Raw genomic sequence first — 26,214 nt, forward strand, 5'->3', positions numbered from 1 at the left:
AGTGTTGTTAATGCCATCCGGATTAAGTAGTATCATTAAACACTAACAAAATCCTTTTAGGCTTTTTTCTTTCTTTTCTTTTCTTATTTTCTTTTACAATGCAATCACAAAGTTTAAATACGATTTAATTTATTTTTTTTAAAAAGAAAAAGGAGAAAACAAAGCTCAAATATAATTTGAACATCTTTATGGAATGTAAATTACTTGAGAGTTGAGAGCACGTTAAGGTCGGTTAGTAAGTAAATTGGGTTTTATTGGGAAAAGCAAACCTAACAATTGGGTTTCACTTTAATGCTTAGTCATACCCATTAATTCCTCTTTTTAATTCTTCATCAAAATAAATTATATACTATACTCAGTCACCAGACTGAGTCCCAGCGACGTCGTTCTGTCAGTGTTAATCTTTGTCCAAACCACGCTAGCAAAACAATCGACTGAAAACCAATAGCTCTGCAGAAACTGGTAACCTCTCAAAATTAGAGAAGGCTCAATCCATTGGGTGCGAATACGATGCAGACTGAAGCCAGAGTAGGAGTGGTTGTGGATGGAGGAGGAAGCGGCGGCGGTGGAGGATGTGGCCGCGGAGCAGTGGTTGTGGACGGCGGAGCATCTCGTAAATTGATCACGCAGCAGCGCCGTCAGCAGTCTCAGATCGGAACTGTTCCTCAGCTTCTCGCCGGTGGAGTTGCCGGTGCCGTCAGCAAGACTTGCACTGCGCCCCTTGCTCGCCTTACTATCCTCTTTCAGGTTCAAATTTTTAATTTATGTTTTCCTAATATTTTAAACTGATTATTATAATTCTAAGTGAAACTTAATTCGTGTTTATAGGTGCAAGGAATGCACGCGGATGCTGGTAGCTTAAAAAAGGCGAGTATATGGCAAGAGGCTTCACGTATTGTACGTGAAGAAGGGTATCGGGCATTTTGGAAGGGGAATTTGGTCACAATTGCTCACCGCCTTCCATATTCCTCTATCAGCTTTTATGCATTTGAACGCTACAAGAATGTTGGTACAAACGTTCTGTGAAATTCGATTTTATTAAAGTGCCAATAGTTTCTGGAACTTGTCTGTCTAATTGTTTTTCATATTATTAAATGCAAATACAGGTGTTGCAGTTGATTTTGGGAGTTGAAAGCCAAGGAGAGAATATAACTGCAGACCTCTGTATACGACTTGTAGGTGGTGGTTTGTCTGGGATAACTGCTGCTTCTGTTACATATCCGTTGGATCTTGTTAGGACACGTCTTGCAGCTCAGGTGAGTGGAATTCAGCTGGTTTGATTTGGTTTTGGAAACATCTTTATTTGCTAATTAATGTATCATTCCCAAAATGCCGTGGAGACAAAGTTCAAAGTATTAATTTCCATGGATTGAGCTCTAGGTTTATTCTAATGAAGCTTTGAAAGAGAGAAAGTCGGTGAAGACAGTGGAGTTGCAGAAATGATGAAATGAAAATAATGAGCTCAATCTTATTGAACAGGGTAGGCACAGTATATATACAGTATAACTGCTTCTAACCAACTAATTAACCCAACCATAATTAACTGATGACTATTCTACACTAATTCTAGTTAAGACTCAACTCTAGCTCATTTAACTTCAAGTAATCCCATTCTCAACACTCCCCTCAAGCTGGTAGGTGTGAAAATATTGACACTCCCAGCATGGAAAATAGGTACTCATGCTGTGATCTCAGAAGTGCTTTGGTTAGAATGTCTGCCTGCTGATCCTTAGAATTCACATGTTGTGTTTTGATCAACCCTTGATGAATCTTCTCCCTTATAAAGTGACAATCACTTTCTATATGCTTAGTTCTTTCATGATATACTGGATTAGCTGCAATTTATAGTGCTGCCTTGCTATCACAGAATAGGTTGATTGGCAGCAGTGGCGGACCCAGGATTTTGTGCAAGCGGGTTCAATCTTAGAAGTATATAAATTTAGTAGTAAAATAGTAGTTATCAAGTGGGTTCAAATAAAATATTCATGCAAAATTTACACAACTTTAATCCTAATTTATACATATACACAGTAATATTTTTTTGTAAAGCGGGTTCAGTTGAACCCGCTATACACCACTTGGGTCCGCCACTGATTGGCAGTTTCACCTATGTTCCAAGTTCCTTGAATAATCCTGCCAACCAAACTAGTTCAGCAACTGTCCAGGCCATACTTCTATACACTTCTTCAGCTGAGCTTCTAGAGATTGTATTTTGCTTCTTTGAGTTTCATGATATGAGTGAATTTCCATGCTTAATGAGAAATCCAGTCACTGACTTCCTTCTGTTGGGACATGATGCCCAGTCTGCATCACAATAGGCTGTTAGTACATTTCTTTTCTCACTACTCATCAAAATACCCAATCCTGGATCCTTTTTGATGTATCTCACTACCCTTGGTGCAGCTTCCCAATGACTTCTTTTAGGTTGTTGCATGAACTGGCTCAATGCTTGGACTGCAAATGCTATATCTAATCTAGTCAGAGTCAGATATAGCAACTTACCAATGAGTCTCTGATATTTTCCCTTGTTTTCTAAGAGGTCATCACCTTCAGCTCCTATAACTTCATCCAACCTTTTATCAGTGAGTTTTTGATTGTATTCCAGTGGAGTGTAGGCTGGCTTGGATGCACTTAGTCCTAAATCTCCAATGAGTTCCAATGCATACTTTCGTTGATTCATTAAGATTCCTCTCCTCCACCTGCTAAACTCAATTCCCAGAAAGTACCTTAACTCTCCAAGATCTTTTATTTTGAAAGCTGCATGCAGGTTCTTCTTAGTTGCTTCTATGATCTTGAGGTTGTTTCCGGTGATCAACATGTCGTCAACATATACTAGAATAATCACAATATTGCTTCCCTGCTTCTGTGTGAATAAAGAGTAGTCTAGACTGCTTTGTGTAAATCCTTGTGCTTGTAAGGCTTCTGTTAATTTTACATTCCATTATCGACTTGCTTGTTTCAATCCATAAAGGGATTTGACAAGCCTACATACTGTATTCTGCCCCTGGCTTGCAAAGCCCTCTGACAATTGCATGTAAACCTCATTAAGTAGATCACCTTGAAGAAAAACATTGTATACATCCATCTGATGTACATGCCATCCTTCTGTTGCAGCAATTGAAAGCACAGATCTCACAGTCACAATCTTCACAACCGGAGAGAATGTTTCATTGTAATCAATACCCTCTTATTGATTGTATCCTTTAGCAACAAGCCTTGCCTTATATCTCTCTATTGATCCATCTGCCTTGTACTTGATTTTGAACACCCATTTACATCCAATGGGCATCTTCCCTTGTGGTAGAGTGACCAGCTTCCATGTTCTGTTATCTTCTAGGGCCTGAATTTCTGCTTTCATTGCTTTTACCCAAATTGGATCCTTGCAAGCCTCCTGAAAATTTTTAGGTTCCATAATAGAGGTGAAGGAAGCTAGGAACTGTTGGTAATGAAGCTGCAAATTAGCATAACTGATTGAGTGGTGCATAGGATAAGGCAATGCATGATCACAGTTGGCATTAGCTGTCACATAATTAGTCATCCAACTAGGAGTCCTTTTGTCCCTAGTTGATCTTCTCAAAGGTTCTGAGTCAGCAGGGATTGAGGGAACTGAACTATCTGGACTCACATCATGCTGCGGATCAAACTCATGAGTGGCATTTGGCTGAGGTTCAATAGCTTGTGTGGGATCACTTGTTGCATCTGGTGGAATTGCTACATCAATGTATGCTGAAGGAATGTCTTCTATTTCAGCAGCATAAGATGCCAAATCAGGAAGATGAGAAGCAACTAAGCAATCTTGAGAAAATAAAGGACACTGATTATCCTTCTGATGTTTAAAAGGAAACATAGTTTCCCTAAAGCTTACATCCCTGTTCACAAAGAAGACATGATTAGTTAGGTCAAATAAAATATATCCTTTGGTTACTTCTGAATATCCCATCATGACTGTTGCAATCGCTCTGGCTTCAAACTTATCATAAACATTTGGCCTCTTTGCAAAACATAGGCACCCAAGTATTCTTAAGTGGTCCAAGCTAGGCCTTTTGTGATGAAACATCTCATAAGGTGTCCTTCCTTGCAGTGCTACAAAAGGCATTCTGTTGATTAAGTACACTGCTGCTAACACACAATGACCCCAAAACTTCAAAGGAATTCCTCCTTGAAACCTTACAGCTCTTCCCACTTCTAGAATGTGTCGGTGTTTTCTCTCAGCTACTCCATTTTGCTGAGGAGTATAAACACAAGACCTTTGATGTATGATTCCCAAAAATTGAAACAATTGAGAACAGTCTGAATTGACAAATTCTGTGCCATTATCAGATCTTATTACTTTGACATTCTTACGAAATTGAGTATGAACTATTCTAAGAAAAAATTTCAGTGCCACAAATACATCACTCTTGTGTTTCAACAAATATAACCAAGTCATTCTAGAATGGTCATCAACAATTGTCAAGAAGAGTTTATTTCCATTGAAAGCCCCTACATGGTAGGGCCCCCATACATCAATATGCAACAAATTAAAGGATTCAGTAGTTCTACTATTACTGATATTGAAAGGTAACCTAGTATGCCTTGCTACAAGACAAATCATGCATTTGTCAACTATAATTTTACACTCTTCTTGGGGCAAGCACAACAACTGCTTTATTGTTTTGACTGAGGCATGGCCTAGTCTCTTATGCCAAAGCTCAATGTCTAACTTTTCTTTTGCTGCATTCATCACTTTAGATCTAATATCATCCTTCTCAACAGGTGTTTGTGAGAGCCAGTAGAGTCCATCTCTTTCTCTACCAATCCCCTTGACCTTCCCGCTGTAAAGGTCCTGGAACACACAAAAATGTGGAAAGAAACATACTGAGCAACATAGAACTTTTGTGACTTTAGATATGGACAGCAGGTTGTAGTTAAAATCTGGTATGTATAAGACATTATCTAATACTTCCTTGTCGAGTATTCTACAAGTACCAACATGTGATATGTTAGTTGTTCCTCCATTAGGTAAATCTACCTTTCTCCTGTCAGAATTTTCTACTTCAAGTTTGTTATTCAGCATAGTCATATCAGAAACCATATGATTTGTAGATACGGAGTCAATTATCCATTCCTTTTTATTTGAATTTACCAGAAATGCTTTGATGTTACCTGCCATATTAGTTGAAGTTTCACCCACACTGTCCTTGCTCAGCAGCTTGAGGATTTGATTATATTGCTCTGGTGTGAAATATGGACCTCGAACAGCATCATCAGTGGAACACTTATCTGCTTCATTGATATTCCCTGCTCCTATGTCCTGCCTTTTATGATCTTCAATTGTAACATTGTGAGCTGCAGCATTGACTCCGGTTTTCTTCTTAAACTTGAAGTCTGTAGGATAGCCTATCAGTTTATAACATCCTTCACGAGTGTGACCTTTCATTTTGCAATAGTCACAGTACAAATTGAAGTTTCTCTTTGGCCTTTGCCCTGGTCCTCTCTTCATTGTGTGGGATAAAACCTGTCAATTCACCTCTTTCATTTGCGCACAAATTGTTTGACATACTGCGTTGACTTTCCCTTTCCATCAGCATGGAATAGGCTTTGTTAATTGTAGGAACTGGAACCATCATGAGCAACTGACTCCTTGATTGTTCATATGACTTATTTAGTCCCATAAGAAATTGCAAAAGTTTCAACCTTTCCATGAAAACAACAAACTCCCTAGACTTAGCACAATCACATCCTGGAATAGGTGCTACGCTGTCAAATTCAGCCCACAACAAACGCAATTTTGAAAAATAAGTTGATATGGAGCTGGTTCCCGGACCAATAGTAGCAATTTCTTTGTGGATCTGGAATATCCTAGAACAATCAATTTTGTCAAATCGCTCCTTCAAATCTAGGACAAGAGTGGGTTGCTCTAGTGGTGAGCACCCTCCACTTCCAACCAAGAGGTTGTGAGTTCGAGTCACCCCAAGAGTAAGGTGGGGAGTTCTTGGAGGGAGGGAGCCGAGAGTCTATCGGAAATAGCCTCTCTACCCCAGGGTAGAGGTAAGGTCTGCGTACACACTACCCTTCCCATACCCCCACTAGTGGGATTATACTGGGTTGCTGTTGTTGTTGTTGCTCCTTCAAATCTAGCCAAACTGCTGATGCACTTGAGGAATATACAATTCCACTGTATACACAATTCATAATCCATGAAAGGACAATTGCGTTGCATCGCTCCCACAAATCAACCAAATTAGGACCGTAATTCTCCCTTTTGCATGTGTCGTCAATAAACCCTAGTTTGTTTCTTCCTAGGATCACAATTCTCATTGCACGACTCCATACTGAGTAATTTTTCGGTCCGGTTAATTGGAGAGAAATTAGGATAGTACACGAAATATCAGTGGCATGCAAGTACATCGGATGATTGTGGCTTAACTTTTCTTGCTCTGTGTTGTCGATCATTGCAGTCGCCATTGATAAGCTTGAAGAAGAAGATGAGGGAGATGACATGGGATCGAGTTACGAAGATCAAGCTAGCGATCGCTACTCTGATACCATATTAATTTCCATAGATTGAGCTCTACGTTTATTCTAATGAAGCTTTGAAAGAGAGAAAGTCGGTGAAGATAGTGGAGTTGCAAAAATGATGAAATGAAAATAATGAGCTCAATCTTATTGAACAGGGTAGCTACAGTATATGAGGGTGTTTTGCTAAGCTTATAAGCTGGTCAAAATAGCTTATAAGCACTTTTCGGCTTATCTACGCGTTTGGTTAAGCTAAAAGTGCTTATAAGCCAAGTGCTTATAAGTCAAAAATAAGCCAAAAGCCATAAGCTGGTCACCCCCAGCTTATAAATTTTTAGCTTATAAGCACTTTAAGTTTGACCAAAATTTTTACTATTTTATCCTTAAAATATTCTTTTTTAGAACAAAACTCTTGCATCGATACTCACTGCCTCAAGTACTATTTCAACCTAACCCCCTCCCTCCGCCTCTTCAAGTCTGCAATGCTCATTGACTATTTAAGATAAGCAAATTCTCTATTCCTTTGCATATTTATATCTATGTGATTGTGTATTAATCTTTGAACTGTATGTAATAAATGAGGACATATCAAAATTTTGGTATGTTGCTTTCTAAGTGTTGTGGTGATAAAGACAATGTTTGTTTCTCTTCAAATATTTTGTCCTATTTAGGTTTATTTTTTACTGAGAAACTTTTATCAATTTATTAATTATTATAACTTATGATTATATGCTTATCATAAAATAAATTATATTTATCATAAAAGTTATCTTATCTAAGCACAGTTGTATTTAAAATAAAATGACAAATAGAATATTTTGTATTTGGATCGATTTGGAATCTTAAATTTTGAAGATATTACGCCCTTATATGTGTAAACACTTCTAAGATTATTTAAGTCATTTTAACAGAAAAAAAGCTTATCTAACACTTTTTTATCAAATACTGCAGCAACTTATTATCAATTTCAGCATTTGTATCCAAATACGTAACTGTTTATTTATTAAATCAGTTTCAACACTTAAAAGTGCTTTTCAGCACCTAATGCTTATCAGTTACTTCAAATCAGCTAATCCAAACGGGCTCTATATACAATATAACTGCTTCTAACCGACTAATTAACCCAACCATAATTAACTGATGACTATTCTACACTAACTCTAGTTAAGACTCAACTCTAGCTCATTTAACTTCAAGTAATCCCATTCTCAACACAAAGGGGGAAGAAAAGGGATCAAAAGACCTACTTTTAATCGGTGTATTAGGACAAAGTTTTTGTTCAGTAACTAAAACAGTTATGATCTTGATCACATGAACCAAGTTGTTCGGTGTTGAAAACAATAAAAAGCTCTGGTTAAGTTGTATTATTATTGTTCCAATCATCATATAGTTTCCTTTTTCATTATGTCCTGATTTGCCTTCGCCTTCATCAAGGTGATTTGTCTAATTACTCATAGGAGTACTCAATATCGAAGAAATCACATGTTGCATCCTTACCACTTAACAAAGCTCCCGGGGACAAATTACATTAATTAGATGGATTTGAATATTTGTTCAGTCTAATGATTTCAGCTTCATCTTCCATTAAGACCAGATTTATTAATCATTTCCTAGATGACTCGGGGGAGGGGAGGGGCTGGAGGTGTCATGAATGGAATGTGGGTAGTTGGTCATTGAAGGTTAATAATCAGTGTTATCAAAGGAGAAAAGCGCTAAGGTCTCTTGGGGTTTTAAGCACAAAGCGCAAATAAAGTGTAGGTTTTAATGAAGAAAGGCGCAAAGGGAGAAAACAATTTAGAAAAATATATATAATTCAAGAATAATAATTATACAAAAATACAATTATATGAACAAAAATTCACAATAAAGTGGAATATTTATTGTTTAGTTTTGCGCTGTTTAGGATAACACCCATTAGCAATGATACGTACACTTTGGAGCCTTGGTGACTTCACTAAAGCGCTTACGAAGAGGGGCGAAGCGCTCAGTCTGTTTTCCAACTAGTTTCGGGGCTTAGCGTGCACCTTAGGCGAGTCTATTTAATTGCAATTTGGTCATACAGACTAAGTTGCTCCGACACGGTAGTTTAGGTGCCGCTCCCGTGTCGACACGACACCAGTATGGGTGTGGATATGGGATCCGTACCGGATCTGGTCAAACAATTTTGGGTACTTTGACCACGACGGACGGAAAAGTTCGAGACAAGATACAATTTGATTCCCGAAATCAAAACCAAAACTAGGTAGATTTGAAGAAATAGCATACCTTATTTAGGAAATCAATTCTTTACTTATCTACAACTTGAGAATAAAAAAGAAATTCACACTTTACAAGCTATATGTAAGTATTCCACAAAATTTCTCATAATTTAGAGATATTTTTATATTTTTGAATTATTTTTAGACAGATCCCCACACCTGTATCAGTACTAGGATCCATATCCCCGAATCTAGAATTTACGTCTCGAAAGACTGACCTCTAGATCCACACCCGTGTCAGACACCTACATCCGCGTCCGAGCAACTTAGCATACAGATACTAGCTTCAGGAGGCTCTCTTCTTTTGTTGTTGACTAGTAAATGAACGGTACATAATCTGGAAAAATGCTAAAGCTGTTTGCTTTTACATTGACACACACACACACACATATTACTGTGGCCAGGCTTAGTTATTTTATAAAGGGGTTGCTCTTTCTTGTAAATGATGTCTTGTATTTTATTCATTTGGTTGAAAGCTCGGAACCATACGCTTTCAGTAATCAGTGCTATTATTCTTACTTTTGGTGAGATTCAAATGTTCCAGTTACTAGATTAAGAAACATTAGTCTAGAGTGGCTGCTTGATGCCAGAGTTGTTGGAAAGTCAAAGCTCACAGATTCATTTATACTCTTAGTTAAGATAGTTTTGAAATTTCAGAAATGGTTATGGTTTCTCTTACATATTTCTGTAACAATTTGTTCCTTTTCTGTGACATTAGATCCTTTTTTGGTAGGTTTACTCATTTTGAGTTTTGCAGAGAAATGTATTATATTACAGAGGGATTTGGCATGCATTACAAACCATCAGTAGGGAAGAAGGCATAGCCGGCCTTTATAAAGGAATGGGTGCTACTTTATTGGTATCTCTCTGTCCTTGAGATTCTATTCCTGCTGAATTGTGCTTTTCCTGTTTTGTGCTGACTGAATATCTCAATCTCATGAAGGGGGTTGGCCCGAATTTGGCAATCAGCTTTTCAGTTTATGACACTGTGAGATCTTACTGGCAGTCTCGTAGGTAATATTCGATGAGAGTGTACTGTCTATTCTCTTTTCATCATTTTCTTTTCCTCTTGATAACTATCGGTGAAATGTGCTGCGATTCACTGGTTAGTTCTCAAGTTTGTCCCTCTGCGCATTCATCTCAAGATAGCACTATATTAACACACCTCTTCATATCAGACCAGAAGACTCAACCGTCTTGGTCAGCCTTGCTTGTGGAAGTCTTTCAGGTGTTGCATCATCAACAGGTCAGTGATCTGATGTACATGAAAGGTGGTAGAAATTTTGAGCTTCCAATTTTGGTTTGATGTCCTATACAGGAAATAGTGATGGAGAAAAGTATTGTCTTACCTATGTTTCTTGAATTTTGGTTAATGCCCCCAGCTTGTTGAGTGTTGGTCACCACTTTATTTAAGTGTGCTGTTGTCTCTGAATTTTCTGATCTCAACATCTTGTTACTACATGGAGACATATCTACATTGCCAAAACTTTCAACTTCCACAAGTTTCCTATTTCATAAATGTGTTCGGGAGGGAAAAAAACCTTGTTTATCCTCCTCTCGGCTATTTCTCCTGGCACCTTAGGTGCAGTTTTATCTTTATGATACTCCGCTTTGATAAATCTGTTCTGTAGCTCTCGATATCAAAACAAACAGAATATCTAACTGTTATTCAATGATTGGAATACTCTTTACAAAATAGATGAACAAATAGAAAAGCTGATGTTGTGTTTAACAAGCTGTTTCTCCACCTCAAAGTCAGTGCGGCACTGACTGAGTTCTAGATATGCAGAATTAGGCCTTAAACTATTATGATATTAAACAAATCTATGGTATTTGAAAGTAGGTGTTAACACATGTAGCTGTCTCATTGCTTTTATTGCAGAGAAGCAGGTTGAGGTGCTGGCTTCTCACTAAGTATCTAACTGGACTGACCCTTAGAGCCCGAGCCCAAGCACCTTTATCTGGCATATTGGAATTTAGTAAGGAAGCTCACCCCAACAAAAAAAAAATTGCTTGCTTGTCTTTCTCGCACTAACGTTTTGTTTCTGACTAGAAATGTCAGTCATAATTTTCGTCTCATACTTTAATTGGATAACTTGGATTTCCAAACATGCAGTTGGCTCCACTATGGTGGATATTTGCACGTGAGCCATATGTATTTTGCAGTTATCAAAATGTGAGAGGCTTCCTCGTTGAGGTATGCTTCTCAATTAGGCTTGAAAATGTTATGTTACAAAAATTGATAGTAGGACCATCAAGAATTAGCTGTGTTTATACTCGTCTTTGTGGGTAAAATTTGGATATTTCCGTCTGCTTCTTAGAAACCCTCAAAAATAAGATAGAGACAGCAGCAAAAGAATATGCATGCACCGGGGAACTAAAGGATATGGCAATCTCACCTACTAAAATCTACAAATCAACAAAAAGAAAGGAGAAAACATATTAGAAGTCCGCTAGAATAATGATTAATGGAAGAAGAAACATGCATGAAAAATGAAACTGACCCCTTCCGTAAGAGATTCTCCCTCTTGGCTGCATCTATTCCTTCATCATTGCAACCTGTTCCCTCTTCATTGCTTGTCTGAAGTCCCTGTTATGCATCTTTTGATATGGGATAGAAGGCTTTGACATTGCAAAGCATTTTTTTGTTAATGTCATCTTACAGATGACTGTATGCATCACCCAGAATTTATTTATGCTATTTCAATTTTGCTAAAGAATAGAAACTTGTATATCTGTCTGATATAGATTTCAAATTGGGATATAAAAGAAGTTGGAGTAGCCCAGTCGGCTTTATGTATTCTGTACAACTAGCACCAGTGTTTTAAAAGCAAAAAGTGCGATTGGCGAGAAGCAAGAACGAAGCACAGCTTCACTGTAGACAATGTAGAATAATATAGGATATTGACAGCTATCTTATTTTTTCCAACTCACTTTCTACATATAACGTACATACAGATCAAACGTGCATTAAACATGTAATGACCACCACTGTCTTTAATTATCTTCTGATAAAACCATTTCAATTCATTTAATTTGATAAATTTCACTTGCCAATTCCTGTGCAGTTTATAGTTTTGTAGTTGCGACTAAAAATGCCTACTAATAAAGCATAAAGTTAAAGTGTCATATCACAAGATGAAGAAGTAGGAAAATAAGAGGACAGCTCTAGAAGAGATACCAGAATAGAAGAAAGGAATAGGAGAGAGCAAAGCAGGGAGGATGATGAAGGACATGAAGAAAAGAAAGCAGACGGGGGCAGAAGCTGAGCAATTACAGGACGAGGGAGAAAGAGAAGAAACTAAATCACAAAATAGTGATGATGAATTTTGAATCATCAAGAAAGAAGATAGAGGAACTTCCCTGGAGGAAAGTGAAAGGCAATTTGGGACCTAGTTTTCTTTCCACCTTTTCTTCTAGTGTAGCAGCACACGTAGGCCTACTTCCTCTCCATCTTTTTTTTCTCCAGATAGAAATCTTGACTCCTTATATATTTCTGTATTTGGGTTCTTTCTTAAGTACAACAGAAATCCAGATCGAAGCTCACACCTCATGCCTTCATTACTTATGCGACTGTAACAAGCACTTCTTTCAAGTCGCATAGTTCACCCTATGAGGCACCACACCTGCACTTCTCAATGCATCCCACTTGATGGCTAATACTAACAGGCGCATGTTTTGGCTTCTAATTTATTTAGATGCCCTGGTGGATGGGCAATCACTTTCATCGTTCTCATTTTGATATTCTTTATTGTCATAATTGAATCAGTTGCTTTTCAAGTCATCACTTCAACATTGTCACAGTTTTTAGTTTTTTGACAGAAGTAGGATATAAGTTATCTCTTTTGCATTATCTAAAGCTGGGCATTGAGAATCCCAAATGTGCTTCTGATGGGAAAAAGTTGATTACATGATGAAATGCTAATTATTTGCAGTTCTTTCATCTTTATGTTTATGGATGCTTTTGCAGTAACATTTCCTTTGGATCTTGTGAGGCGGCGAATGCAATTGGAAGGAGCTGGTGGTCGGGCCCGTATTTACAAGACTGGTTTGGTTGGTGCATTCAGTCGTATTATCCAGACAGAGGGTCTGCGTGGTTTATATAGAGGAATTTTGCCCGAATATTACAAGGTTGTGCCTAGTATTGGTATTGTCTTTATGACATACGAGAAAATGAAACAAATTCTCTCAGATATTGACTGATGTGTTCGCTTGAGATATCGGAGAATGAACTTACGGGTATAAGGCGCCTCAAGATCATATCCAGAAGTTTGTAATTCTTTCTAAATCTGTCGTTGTCGATGTAAACCCACACCATTCATGTATAGATGGTTAAAAGAATGCACAATTGCTGTAGTTAAAGTACAATTCAATTTCATGTATTGATATGATTCTTCTTGGTGCCTTTGATAAGCCTATGAGTTGATGCTTCTTGTTGGAAAAGTGACTTAAAAAAAAAATAATTCCTGGAAAATCTAAAATCTGTGTCGATCATTTGGACCTCTTATTTTTCTTTTGCAAGTGTGAGCAGACTTACTACCTTGTCTTTATCCTCCCTTCCCCTATGCCAGAAAAGAAAGGATAACTTCCCTTTGGTCGTCGTTTGAATTGGAAAAAGAATTTGAATTGTAACTACATCCGAATCTTTAAAGAAGGGAAAATAAGAGAAAAGAAAAAGTCTGCAAAACTTTAGATTGAAGACTCTACACTACTCACAAGACTGCAGAATATACGTAAATTGGATATCATTGGCAGAATCCAATACAAAACCATCTCTAATCTCTGGAATAAGCCCCTTCTCAAAGTAGTTTAAACTTGATGGCTCGTGTTGTTACAGGATATATATTTGTCAAAGCTCAGCATCGTTTAAAAAGTACATATATTGACGAGCATTGAATGGAAGAGGAGCAGTGAATAACTGGATGATATCTGCTCAGCAGTGTAGACTCGTTTCTATGGCAGTGCTCGTCTATTATTTTGCCAGAGAACATTCCGTCCATGTTTGAATGGCATCCAAAACCTCTACAATACTCCCCATCTTCTCTTCCTTTTTTTCAATGCTATCTTCTTCTCTTCCCTTTTTTGAGCTTGTTTGCGACAGAGATCTTTAAAATTATCAGACAATTGTAGTGTTCGTTGGTTGGTACATCAAGTAGGAACATTGTTCTGAACATTGGCTAAAGAACACAATTCAGTTTACTTAACGGTTGTGTCCAAGTCACCTTGCACACTCATTGGCTAAATCCTCTGAGTAACTGCTATCTCTCACCAATAGGGGTGGCAAAATGATTAAAAGAAAACAGTTAACCGCCCATATTATTTACTAAAAAATGGGTTGGATAATGAACTTTTTAAAAACGGGTCAAATATGGATAAGAACTATATTATCCATTTAGAAAATGGATAACTAATGGGTTTAACTTTTATATTTGTAAAACCCTCAAATTGGGGATTCCTCAAGTTTGGAAGACTAAGAATTCTCCCAAAAATGATCATATTCATGAAGCCATGGATAATAACCATATTATCCGCCGATTAACCCGTTTTTTATCTGTATTAAATATGGGTCGGGTCAGCTAATTTATCCGTTTTTCATTACCCGTTTTCGACCCGACCCATATCCGACCCGATCCGCCAGTTTGTCACCCCTACTCACTAACATATATACAGTTTAACTCTATCCACTCAAGTAACATATGGGACAAAATCACCTAATATTGTTTTGTCTCCACTGAGATTTAAACGTGAGACCTCATGGTTCTCTACCAATTTCATTGACTAAGGCTAACACCCTTTGGTTCCTACAATTAGATTCACTCTGCAGTACACTACTCCAAAAATGATAACTGTTAACAGGTACAGCTAAAAGTAGGATTTCGTTCAAAACAACATTTGACCGAGACATTGGATAATGATCCCGGAGCAATCAGATGTGAACTTTTTGCAGTCCAAATGCACCAGCCCCCAATTACAAGACACATTTTCTGGTTAATATTCATTGCCAAATATGCTACTCCCTAATTCTAGGATATTTCAAGTTGTTCTTTATCAGTAACCCAAAGGTTAGTGGGAGCTAATCCAGTTTTGCATGATCGACTCACGTCCTTGGGAGGATTCATTAACCTCCAGCTTGCCACAGAGGAAATGATCATCGACAAAATGAAGTAAGAGAGCTATCATGATTGCATCATACAGGAAAACTTCCTGTCAGCCGAATGTGATCCAATGTACGTCGCAAACCATACTTATTTACGGCTGCATTAGCAGCTCTAAATCCTGCACCATACGCTGGAGAAGCATCATGAGCTATCTGGTGCATGAAAAACTCACCCAACTTATTCTCCACACCTGACTTTCCACCTTTCTTGGAATATGACCATGTCGAAGAGGATGACGCAGTGGATGTGGACGGCATATTTCTGGATCCAGGCATTACTTCTGATTCAAGCCACATCTGAGAAAGCACTTGGCAGATTCCTTCCTCCACCTCAGGGCTGAGATTACGAAACCCTGCAAATTTCAGTGAAAACTATGGTCACTATATACTCACTCAAAACCGAAATCGGGTAGTATTAACCATCTTGAAGTTTTGAAGATGAACATCTAGCAATCTTTCTTTGCTTGATTGCCTGTATTTGTAGAATCCTTGCCCCACACGGGTGCGGTCAAAAGACAGCAATTAAATTACCTTTTAGACGTAACCAGGCATGCATCAGTTCGTGAGCAAGAATAGCACCGGTAAGTAATCTGCACATTGAAAGATAATGGTAAGTATTTCTGGCCTTAACATGCTTTAGAATCCAATAGTAATATTAATGGACAACTACAAGTACACCATCATCACTTTGTCACAACCAGTATATACAGAAAGCAGGCAAAGGACAATATGTCTGCTCCATCCACTAAAAATGTAGATCAATGATTCTATTCATCTGCTTCAAACTTCATTTCACAAACCAAATCCAAGAAAACTTTTTAGTTCATGTAGAAACTCCTATATCTGCCTCTTAAGAGCCCTATATTTTTCTGGAGTATGCGTAGGCTGGAATCCCCCCAAAAAAACTAATTTTGACACCCTACTGAGCAAAACTACCTTAATACATGTTAAATTGAAATATTGAACTTAATGCTGTAGAAAGTTCTTTTCTTATAATCCCTTATCCTTTGTGTCAATATCTTCTCTTCCCTTTTTTATTTTCTAGTGTTGTGCTAGTTGGGGGGGGGAGGGGGTTGGTAATCGTTTTCAATACTAAGCTAGGAGAATAATTTTTTTTTTTTTTATATATATATATATATATATATATATACACACAAAAAAAAAGTTACCTGGGAAGCCCGTATAAGACTAGGATAGCTGTAACTTCACATTTTCTAGTTAGCTTCTGAGGCTGTGTTCTGATTCCTATTAGTCCACGACCACCCATTCTCGGCCTTTTGAGTATCTGGATTTGTTCTAACAAAATGTCATAGCAGGTATAGGACATCTCACTAGAAAGGATGATTTAAGTGACTGAAGATCTTACACTGGTCACTGTCTGCTCTTCTGATAGGCATAGACCTCTGGTTTCAGGCATATGATGGAAACCCTAAAAAAAAAAAACATAAATATTTGCAGACTGAAGAACAGAGAAAACTACAAGTAGAGATAATTTGTACATGCTTCTCCCCTTCAATGGCTTCGTTAAGGGCTTGTCTTTCAACAAGCAGCATAGGAACTTGCTGATCTATTGTCATATTCATGCCTTCATAAAAGTCTCTAATGGCATGGTAAAGTTGTTGGCAGTCTCCAGTGTCCACGATGGCCGATTCCATGCACTCTAAACATAAGCTCCGACCATCTCCAAGTGATACGTATCTTGTATTACGTGACTTCAAGAAGATAAAGAGGCAATATAAATAACAAGCATATAAGTTGAATGAGAGGCAACCCAACATTTTCCATTATCTGAAATACCTACCTCGAGACGTTCACAACTACAACATCGTTTGGTGTCATCATTCTCGTGTGAAGGACAATATTTCTGGGACCAAAATGGATGGCATCTATACTCGATCAATCCAGCTCCATTTGTCGGGATCTGCAAATATGAGTGTTAGATGATTATTAGATGTATTATCCCGTAAGGAACAATGCTACTTTTGACAATGGTTTTCTAATAGAAATTTACAAATTCATAATTTATGCGAACATGACTGACAAAAGATAGGATGACACTTTTGCCTTTCCGCACAAAAAAAGGGCAGCCCCGGTGCACTAAGATCCCGCTATGCGCGGGGTCCGGGGAAGGCCGGACCACAAGGGTCTATTGTACGCAGCCTTACCCTACATTTCTGCAAGAGATTATTTCCACGGCTTGAACCTGTGACCTCCTGGTCACATGGCAACAACTTTACCAGTTACGCCAAGGCTCCCCTTCTTGCCTTTCCGCACAGAAATTAATAATATTGAAGATGTTTTCTGATAAATATAAACACATAATATACAATTTGACTCCAAGGGCCTAGGATGTAAGTGGGAACAAAGGTCAATGCTATTCACTAACTAAACATACTAGAGGGGTCTAAATCCACAGATGGCGACCGAACAAAAACCATGAACCATATTAGGATTGAAATGAGCATCTTCCAGTAACAAAATCACACAGAGAAGCAGTGTATCCTTACAAATTGGTGGCACACTTCGCATTTGGGATGAGTCAGTTCCTTGAAGCATGACTTATGATATGATTTGTTCCCTGACAAAGAAAACTTGAATCAACAAAGAAAACCAATGAGCTAAACATGAGAATGGGTTCAAACACTTTTAGCTTGTACAAGACTTTCAGTTACACGGTTCAATATTTTATTCACATTTGGAAGAGGGTTCAAGTGTTGGAAGAAATGATTAACACCAAGGACAATATTGTACCTCGTACTCGGTAATTGGAAGACCACAGGCATGACAAAGAAAGCACTCTGGATGAAAGAAAGTTCCCATGCATCCCAAATAATTGCCAGAGCCAATATCCCCATGGCAGCCACTACATTTTCTGCAAAGTAAACGCATGCCCATAATTTCTTTCATAGTGAAGAAATAGTTATAACATCATATAGTGTTCGTCCTCAAGACAAGTGTACGTATGTATCAACTTATCTCACCCTGAGATATCTACATGTTTGGTTATGCAAGTAGCAGTTTATTACCAGAGTAAGGAATTGGGATTTTCAGTACTCCAAAACAAAGATAAAATATACACCGTCGCTTTCTTTGTATAACATACATGTACATTTTTCTTTATAACCGAGAAATTCCCGAGTGCCAGTGGCACACGGTTTGAAACTCAGTTGGATAATGTGTCCACCTCTCTACCCTTCTCCACTTAAGTACCAGGTTTTTGACTTATATGCATACATGTACTTGTAAAGTACAAACAGATCCAATCATCACCTGAAGTTTGAATTATGTATATTTCACCAAAGACTCAAGGAATTTCTTGAATATTTCATGTGCTGGCATTTAGCACGTCACAGTCCTCTATTTGAGCAAACATCTGACAGAACATTGATCAACCTTTTCTGATTAATTACTTGGATCTGATGGCAAAAGAATTTACCAAAACAAAGGATGTTCAGCATCTTATGTAATAAATTCACCATAAGTGAAGAAGAAGCAATTATTTCTGTATTTTATCTTATCTCTTGCTTCATTATCAGTGGACACAAAAGCTGCTTTGCTTGGTCAGGAACAGATGAATCAACTACAGTATGTTATGTTGACGGTCAGCATAAAAAATAGTCAAATTCTAAAAATCATCTTTAACGAATATAAAGAATTCATATAGCTGACTTTTGGATTGATGTAAATTGATTCATATTGTAGAACATAACTGATAAAGTTAGTAAACCTTACTAACTAATATTGCACAAGCTAATAAATCTCTAACACCACTAGGCCTCAGTCCCAAACAAGTTAGGGTTGGCTATATGAGTCCTCACTACTCATTGACCATGTTAATCCATTTATATTATCTCATGCCAATATTATGCAAATATAAATGAAAAGTATTAGGCTCTGATACCAATTGGTGAGTGTAATACCGAGGTGGCAGAATACCAAAAACTGAGAAGGCGAATTTCTATTGAACTGATAGCTAAAGAATTTTCTTTAGAAGGTTTGCCTAGCCTAGCATTAACACGGCACACCTTGCCAACAATTTGTCTGGTCTTTATCCAACAAGAATCTTTAAACTATGGTAATCACGCCTACAGTGATTTTTAATATTCTATACTCAATTAAGAATCAATCTCCCATAATAGAAGAAAGAAGCAAGAGAAAAGTTAGAAAAAAAATATGTTATTTCAGCACACTATATTTTACAAGGATAAGAGAATTCTTCCTCTCTACAACAAATAAGCCTTATTAGTTGTAGAGAGGCAGAATCCTTCTGACACTGATCCAATTTGATTGGACCGACACTAATACAATTAAAAAATGTGAGCTAAAAGCTCAACTGATGTACTACCTAAAAGTCAAAAAGCACAACTAATGAGACACTTTAAAATGCACCAACAATGACCACTTATTTTGACATGAACTACTAAAACACTAACCATTAAAGTCCACTAACTTTACATAGTGGAAAAATTCAGACATGAAAGACAAATAAACACATATTTGTCTTTCATGGCTGAAGTTTTCCACTATGTAAAGCTAGTGGACCTTGGTGGTTGGTGCTTTAGTCCATGTATAAGTGGTGCCCAAATATCATTCCAATATAATATTGTTGGTCTTATAAATATTTTGTAAAACTTATATTTCACTTTGGTAGGCATCCTTCTATCACATAACACCCTTGTACCACTTCCCCCATTGCAACCATACGACTTTGATTTTATTTATAAAATCTTTATCTATCATTTCAGTCTCCTAAACAACGAGTCTAAATATCTGAAATGTTTGCAGTTAGGCATTGCGATCCCCACAAATTTCACCTATTTCACTCTTCATTTATTGGCTAAACTTGCAGTGCATATATTCGTTCTTACTTCTACTTATAAATCCTCGCTCTCTAAAGTGGTTCTCCATAGTTCAAGATGTTGTTGACACCCTCATTATTTTCGTCAATTTGCACAATGTCCTCAGCAAATAGCATGCATCAAGTAACCTCCTCTTGTATTATATTGTGTTGGTTAGCTTTTCATAACTAGGATAAACAAGCATGGTCAATGTTGATTAATTTCTAACATTTAATGAAATTTCATGAAAGCAATATTGTTCTAAGTGGCAAGGTAGACCTAAAACCAAATGTAGGGAAATTGTCTCGAAAGATTTACAATCTCTCAAAATTCTGACGAATTTAGCGAGGAACATAAGACAATGAAGCAAAAGATCCATATAGGCGATACCAACTAGTTGAATTAATGCTTAATCATATCGGTACATTTCCATTAGAGACGGTGTTTGCCAAAACTGCAAAAAGTCTTTTTTAGTTTGTTTAAAGATTTGTGTCTCTGAGTAAGGATAAATGTGATATATAAAGAACCTTTACTGTTAGAGAACCCCTAATTTGTCTTAAAACATAAATTATTGAATATCGGAATAAAATGGATCTAAATGAACGAGAATTAATATAGAGTATTCATATAACCGACTCAACTAGCTTCGGATTCAGGCACAATAATTGATTTGTATTGTCATTGCAAGTTACCAAATCACTAATTCCAATGAAATAATGTTTACCAATTTTAGGAAAAAATTTTGGTTTATAAATTATTAGAAAAAAGATAATAGATTGTGCACTATATTTTGAATTTTAAACGTTTTGAATGAGTAAGTATATTTTTATTTTGATTATAAATTATTAGAAAGAAAAAAAAAGTGATTGTGCACTATATTTTGAATATTATTAAAAAATTTGAATGAGCAAGTATATTTTAATCATAAAATAATTCTAATGTCAACTATGATCACTCCAAATACCCGGAAAAAGATTTTTCTCTCCAAATATATGCACTATTAATATTGAGGAGTCACGCAACCAATTTTTAAGTAGAACTTGTCAAACATTTCCTAAATAATTCAATTACATAAATTGTAATTTATAGACCCTTGTGGTCCGGCCCTTCCCCGGACCCCGCGCATAACGGGAGCTTAGTGTACCGGGCTGCCCTTTTTTTTTTTTTTTTTTTGTAATTTCTACGTATTTAGAGTTTATGTATAAAAATATTAATGAATCCATATCCTGTTTCATATGAAGAATTAGAGACTTTAGCCATCATACTTTGAACCCTGTCATTCGTTTTGAGAGGAGATGGAGTAAATAAAAACAAAATAGAAAACAGTTAAGACATTTTGGGTAAGGTTGAAAGGTTTTAAAACTAAAAAATATCATGCTTTTTTTAGTTTCCAAGTTTCTCATCTCTCAAGATATATTTGATTATCAAGAGCTAATTGTACTCAAATCTCAAAAGATAAAATGCAAAAATCAAAATCTCAATCTTGTAAACATAAAACAATTACCTACAACCTCTGGCATTGTAATCCCAAGGGGTGTGTGAGGGAGCATGTGAGGAGGAGTTAAGGTTATCATGGAGTGATCTTGCTAGGTCTTCATCTTTGCCAGTCCCCCGTCTCTGTCCTGAGAAAAAGAGCAACACACTCAAATAAAAGAATAGAACATGCTCTGATCCACAGGCTTGTAAAATATAAATATAAATATAAATAAATACCATTTGGTCTCTTCGAATCTTTGGCTAGAGAGCGTGCAATTGATCGGTCTAGTTCCTCTTTCTCTTTACTGGTCCTAGAGTGATCGTCCTGTTATCTTTTATAATGCATTAGCAAACCATTCCATCAAAGAAGATATGCAGTTCAACATAGAAATACTCCAAACAACTATTTTGATTCTCAAGCACTTACGATATCTCAGTACGCTAGCTATATGGGGAATGTCTTTAAACGCAAATGGAATTATACTACACCCTACCATGGCTAGACTTAAATATAAAACCAGTATTCTGTTTGACCGCATTTACCATTACAATACACATAGGCTCTTTACCAAACTAACTATTTTGATTCTCAAGTATGCGCTTTCTGACTGAAGAAGATTTTTTGCTTTTTAGTAATCCTCAATCCAAAACATTTGTTCCAGCTAGTTAATTAATTACAAGAAAAGTAAAACACACGAAGGTTACCAGGGGTCGCCTAACCATGTTCATGTCCTCCCCTCCAAGAAACTGTGGTCGTCCAGCTGGCACACTCATATTGGCTGAGCCACCCTTGAAAAGCTTACTCAGCCATCTCATAAACCTTGACTTCCTTCCTGCGATTCAAGAAACAACACAGTGATCTTCTCAGACCCACACAACAAATCAACCATCCCAAATACTCAAAAAAGGATTACACTTTAATTTATATAGCTTCGAGCCCGATTAAGAAGTAGTGAAACATATACCAAATGTGAAAGGCTGATTGACACTTGAAGAAGACATGGCATGAAGGCAGATGAATTATAGTAGTATGTATACACAAAGATTTCCCTTGAAAAGGAATAGCAAGAGAAAGAGGGAGAGAGAAGAACAATGGCATCATTGTTGAAAAAGCTAAGAGAGTTTAAGAATATGAGAGATTCTTGGCTTGAGGGAAAGAAATGAAAGAGTAATGGAATTGGGGAATCTGCTGAGGCGGATATGTGATGGAAAGGGGAAAAAGTGAACTGATAGTTCCGATTTTGAACGGCTCAGAGAATTGGTGGGGGTGCTACTGACTGTAGCTTCAAGAAGAATATATTTGTCTCCTCGTCAATATTCTGGAGAATTTCTTCTTCCTGTTTCACAATTTGGTTTCCTCACCTCCCTTTCTGGTTAAGTAAATTGTCAAAAAAGAAAGAAAGTTACGACTTGTCAATTGTCATTGGTAATGGCACACAATTAGGGTGTGTTTGGTATTTTCCTGAAATTTGAAAATAAGTGGCGTTTTTACTATATATTCCCTCCGTTTCAATTTATGTGAACATGTTTGACCGGGCACGGAATTTAAGAAAAAATAAAAACTTTTAAATTTTGTAGTCCTAAACAATTCAAAAAGAGGCGCAGAGTATTTGTGTGGTTATAAAAGTTTAGAATTGTAAGTTTAAGTTAAATTATTTTCAAATTTAAAAAGTGATCATTCTTTTTGAAACAGATCAAAAAGGAAATAGGTTCACATAATAAATTGGAACGGAGTTAGTACTAATTTTCGGGTGTTTGATTAATATAATTTAGATAAATATTTGGGAGACAAAATAGGTAAGGGTGGGGGAGGGGTGATAGCTCGGGTCTAGGGGATGGGGTTGGTGGGGCTAGGGGGTGGTGGGCGGCTATCTGTTTCGAGTAGAGATAATGAGGGATGCTAATTTGACCATCCAACATAGCAAGTCAAGGGTATGTTTAAGTTTGAGTTAAATTGTTTTCAAATTTAGAAAGAGATTATTCTTTTTTTTTTTGGAACGGATAAAAAAGGAAATAGGTTCACATAATAAACTGGAACGGAGGTAGTACTAATTTTTAAATGTTTGATTAATATAATTTAGAAAAAAATTTGGGAGACAAAATAGGTAAGGGTGGAGGAGGGGTGATAGCTCGGGTCTAGGGGATGGGGGTGGTGGGGCTAGGGGGAGGGATGCTAATTTGACCATCCAACGTAGCAAGTCAAGGGTAGGCCGGCCACAGATTGAGGTTCCGATCCTGCCACTTTTTTTTATGGATCATTGTCAATATATGAATGGTAACTTGGTATCGTTTGATCCACACTTTAGAAAAAGCGAAAAAGTATGAATGAATTATACTAAAGAAAAATATATAAGGGGTGAGAAAGAAAACTTAATTAAGGAATCAAAGTAGGTCGAATACTTTAGTAGAATAACGTCTAAACAAATTTATTACTATCTATTACTCTTTTTCTTAATTTATTAATTCTCATAATTCTAATGTACCTTCATGTATACAATTGTCTTGTAATTTTCTTTCTCTAACTTCTTTAGTCAATTTCGCATTTGTTGGAAAAGTACTATTAAAAATTTAGGTATTAAACATATTATGATATTTCGTTATAAGTTACTAGGATAAAATGAGAAGTTTAAATACAGACTTTACCAATATCAAGAGATACTAATTTTTACAGAAACAAACTAAAAAGAAAAAGGTGACAACAAATAAAATCAAGGGAATACTACTCCTATACTTTCTAAGCCTTTTTTATTTAATTTTGGACCCTAATTTGTTATTTCTTTAAAACTTATCTTTTAGGTATGTATTGAATTTGGATATAGCAGTAATTAGTAAATCAGTTAGGGGTGTTCGTCGGTGGTACGGTACGTTATTTAAATATTTCGGTTCTGTATTTTTGGTATTCGGTTTCGTAAAATGCTATACCAATACCGTACCTAATTAAATTCGGTATGGTTCGGTTTTTCTCCTTTCAGTTTCGGTTTATTCGGTTCGGTAACTTCGGTTTATTCGGTTTGAATACTAACTAGTGCATAGAGTCATAGACGGTAATATTCTTAATTAAAGTACTCAAAAGTACAAAACTAAAAATGTTTGTTAACAAAAGTTTTATCCAAAACCAACAAATACCAACCTAGCGAGAGAAAACTTAGAGAAATGTCTTGTTACTTGCTTAGAGTTAATTGATGAACTTAGAAAATAAAGGAAAGTAAAATTTTAGATTTTTTATATTTATGTTATAATTAATAAAATGTGTATTGTGTAATATAATATATATTTCGGTACGGTATCGGTATTTCGGTATTTTATTTTTAAATATCAAATACTAATTATTTTTTTAAACTTAAACCAAATACCATACGGAATATCAAAATATCGAATACCGAACACCAAAATTTTCGGTTTCGGTACGATAATCCGGTATTTACAAAATTATGCGCAACGAGTCTATATTTAGCCTTTGCGTAAGAGACTCTATGGTAGTACTAGTATATAGTCCCAACACGTGTTTAATTGTCCATTTTAAATTGGAAGGATTATCAGGAGCTTCACTAAAATATTCTTTAACTTTGGAAGAAAACATTTTTTGAAGCGTGTCACCTCCAACTTTTTCCTTTTTCTGAAAGAGGCAGGAGATTGATTGGGTTAGTAGGCTTATTCCTACTTATACATTTTCCCTGTAATTGGGATTCAAAATGTCATGTAACCACACACAGTCACACACCCTAAAAGAAAAAAAGAAAAAAAAAGGAAGAAGAAAAATAAGCAATTTAAGGTTATAAAGCTAGGGCTAGATACCTTTCAACAATTCTTCAGCAAAACGAAATTACCATATTGATTTTCAAAAGACATTTTTTTTTTCTTCTAATATTTTCAAAAGACTTTGTACAATAAGAAACAACTTCCTTGAATGAGAAAATAAGAAACAACTTCCTTGAATGAGAAGCATAAAAAGCAAGATGAAGTCATCTTAGAAGCATATGCGGCCGAGCCAGAGTATTAGGTACATATTTGAAAGAATTTAGTAGCTTTTGCTTAGATTTAATATTTTTATTAGCAAAATATGTATATATTTTTGTTTAATTATGAACTCAATAACTAAAATGAGATGTAAATTGAATGAAAAATTCATAATCGATAAATTTCAAATCATGACTACGCTTCAATGCATCTTGGATCAAATCCAATATATGATTACAACTCAACAACACACCAGCAATAGCAATATGAAAACTATCTAACTAGAAAACGGCCTTGCCCACAAGATTACTAGTAGCTAATAACAAGTCAACCACAAAAGTGTTTGTTACTTTGGACCATGCAACTAATAACGGTCCTTTACTTTTCAAGAGAATATTTTCCCAACCTTTGTTCGTTACTTAGCAAGTTGATTAATATAATTAATCGTATTATGCTTTTTGGTAAGCACTAAGCATTAGGTTAGTTATAACGTACCTAAAGAAGTAGGGAATTAATACGAATCTCATCCATGCCATTGGCCATATCAAAAGTCAAGATAGGTTATTTTACTCAAAGAATCACCCTCCAAAAAAATTAACGGTCTCAAATATTTTGTGGTGGGAGCTTTAAATATATTATTTGGTATTTGGATCTCTTAATTGGGTAGCACTAGGCCATTCTACTCTTTTTTTCTTCTCTTGTAAAAGTGAAAGGGGAAGTTAACGAGAAGTTACTATCCACACTACCAATGTAACCCTTTATACATAAGTGTTGTTGATAGAAAAAATGCCTTAATTTGCACAAATAATTTTTTATTCAAAAAAAATCTTTAAAACAGCTTCACATTTAACTGAATATTTGGTGGTTTTCCATGAAATTTATCTTCCAAACTTGCGAAAATAAGTCATTGGATTTCATAAAGGATCTTGTGGAACTACACTTATCTTCTTCTTGTTATTGTAGTTGTTATTTCAAAAAAGGATATAATAGTAGATAGAGGCTTCAACCTATGCTGAAGTAAGGATGGATA

At 36.3% G+C, this 26,214-nt stretch overlaps 2 protein-coding genes across 9 annotated transcripts; one reads left to right on the plus strand and one right to left on the minus strand.

The window, feature by feature from the left end:
* Positions 1–350: 350 nt before the first annotated feature.
* Positions 351–13,159, plus strand: LOC107805565 (uncharacterized). Of its 4 annotated transcripts, XR_012708849.1 has the most exons (10): positions 351–747; positions 829–1,005; positions 1,107–1,256; positions 9,514–9,615; positions 9,700–9,770; positions 9,935–10,002; positions 10,639–10,735; positions 10,873–10,953; positions 11,825–12,189; positions 12,727–12,868. XR_012708849.1 is itself a non-coding variant. In XM_016629624.2 (7 exons), the coding sequence occupies exons 1-7, from the start codon at positions 511–513 to the stop codon at positions 12,957–12,959; spliced, it is 1,038 nt and encodes a 345-aa protein (XP_016485110.1). In that variant the 5' UTR covers positions 351–510; the 3' UTR covers positions 12,960–13,159. The 4 variants fall into 4 exon arrangements, 1 of the variants encoding a protein (XP_016485110.1); XR_001652447.2 differs by lacking the exon at positions 11,825–12,189 and having other exon boundaries at positions 12,727–13,159; XR_012708850.1 differs by lacking the exons at positions 10,873–10,953; positions 11,825–12,189 and having other exon boundaries at positions 12,727–12,866.
* Positions 13,160–14,455: 1,296 nt separating this feature from the next.
* Positions 14,456–22,594, minus strand: LOC107805566 (protein DA1-related 2). Of its 5 annotated transcripts, none has more exons than XM_075252215.1 (12): positions 22,193–22,594; positions 21,948–22,060; positions 21,465–21,552; positions 21,256–21,368; positions 17,665–17,785; positions 17,421–17,504; positions 16,715–16,834; positions 16,413–16,625; positions 16,280–16,342; positions 16,083–16,198; positions 15,445–15,503; positions 14,456–15,266 (listed from the first exon to the last, which is right to left on the minus strand). In XM_075252215.1, exons 3-12 carry the CDS (start codon positions 21,465–21,467, stop codon positions 14,944–14,946), a joined length of 1,215 nt encoding a protein of 404 aa, XP_075108316.1. In that variant the 5' UTR covers positions 21,468–21,552; positions 21,948–22,060; positions 22,193–22,594; the 3' UTR covers positions 14,456–14,943. The 5 variants fall into 5 exon arrangements, with proteins under 5 accessions (XP_075108316.1, XP_016485112.1, XP_016485111.1 ...); XM_016629626.2 differs by having other exon boundaries at positions 21,256–21,373; positions 22,193–22,588; XM_016629625.2 differs by having other exon boundaries at positions 21,256–21,373; positions 21,933–22,060; positions 22,193–22,588.
* Between the last annotated feature and the right edge of the window lie 3,620 nt (positions 22,595–26,214).

Source organism: Nicotiana tabacum, chromosome 4, assembly GCF_000715075.1.
Source record: "Nicotiana tabacum cultivar K326 chromosome 4, ASM71507v2, whole genome shotgun sequence".
NCBI lineage: Eukaryota > Viridiplantae > Streptophyta > Magnoliopsida > Solanales > Solanaceae > Nicotiana > Nicotiana tabacum.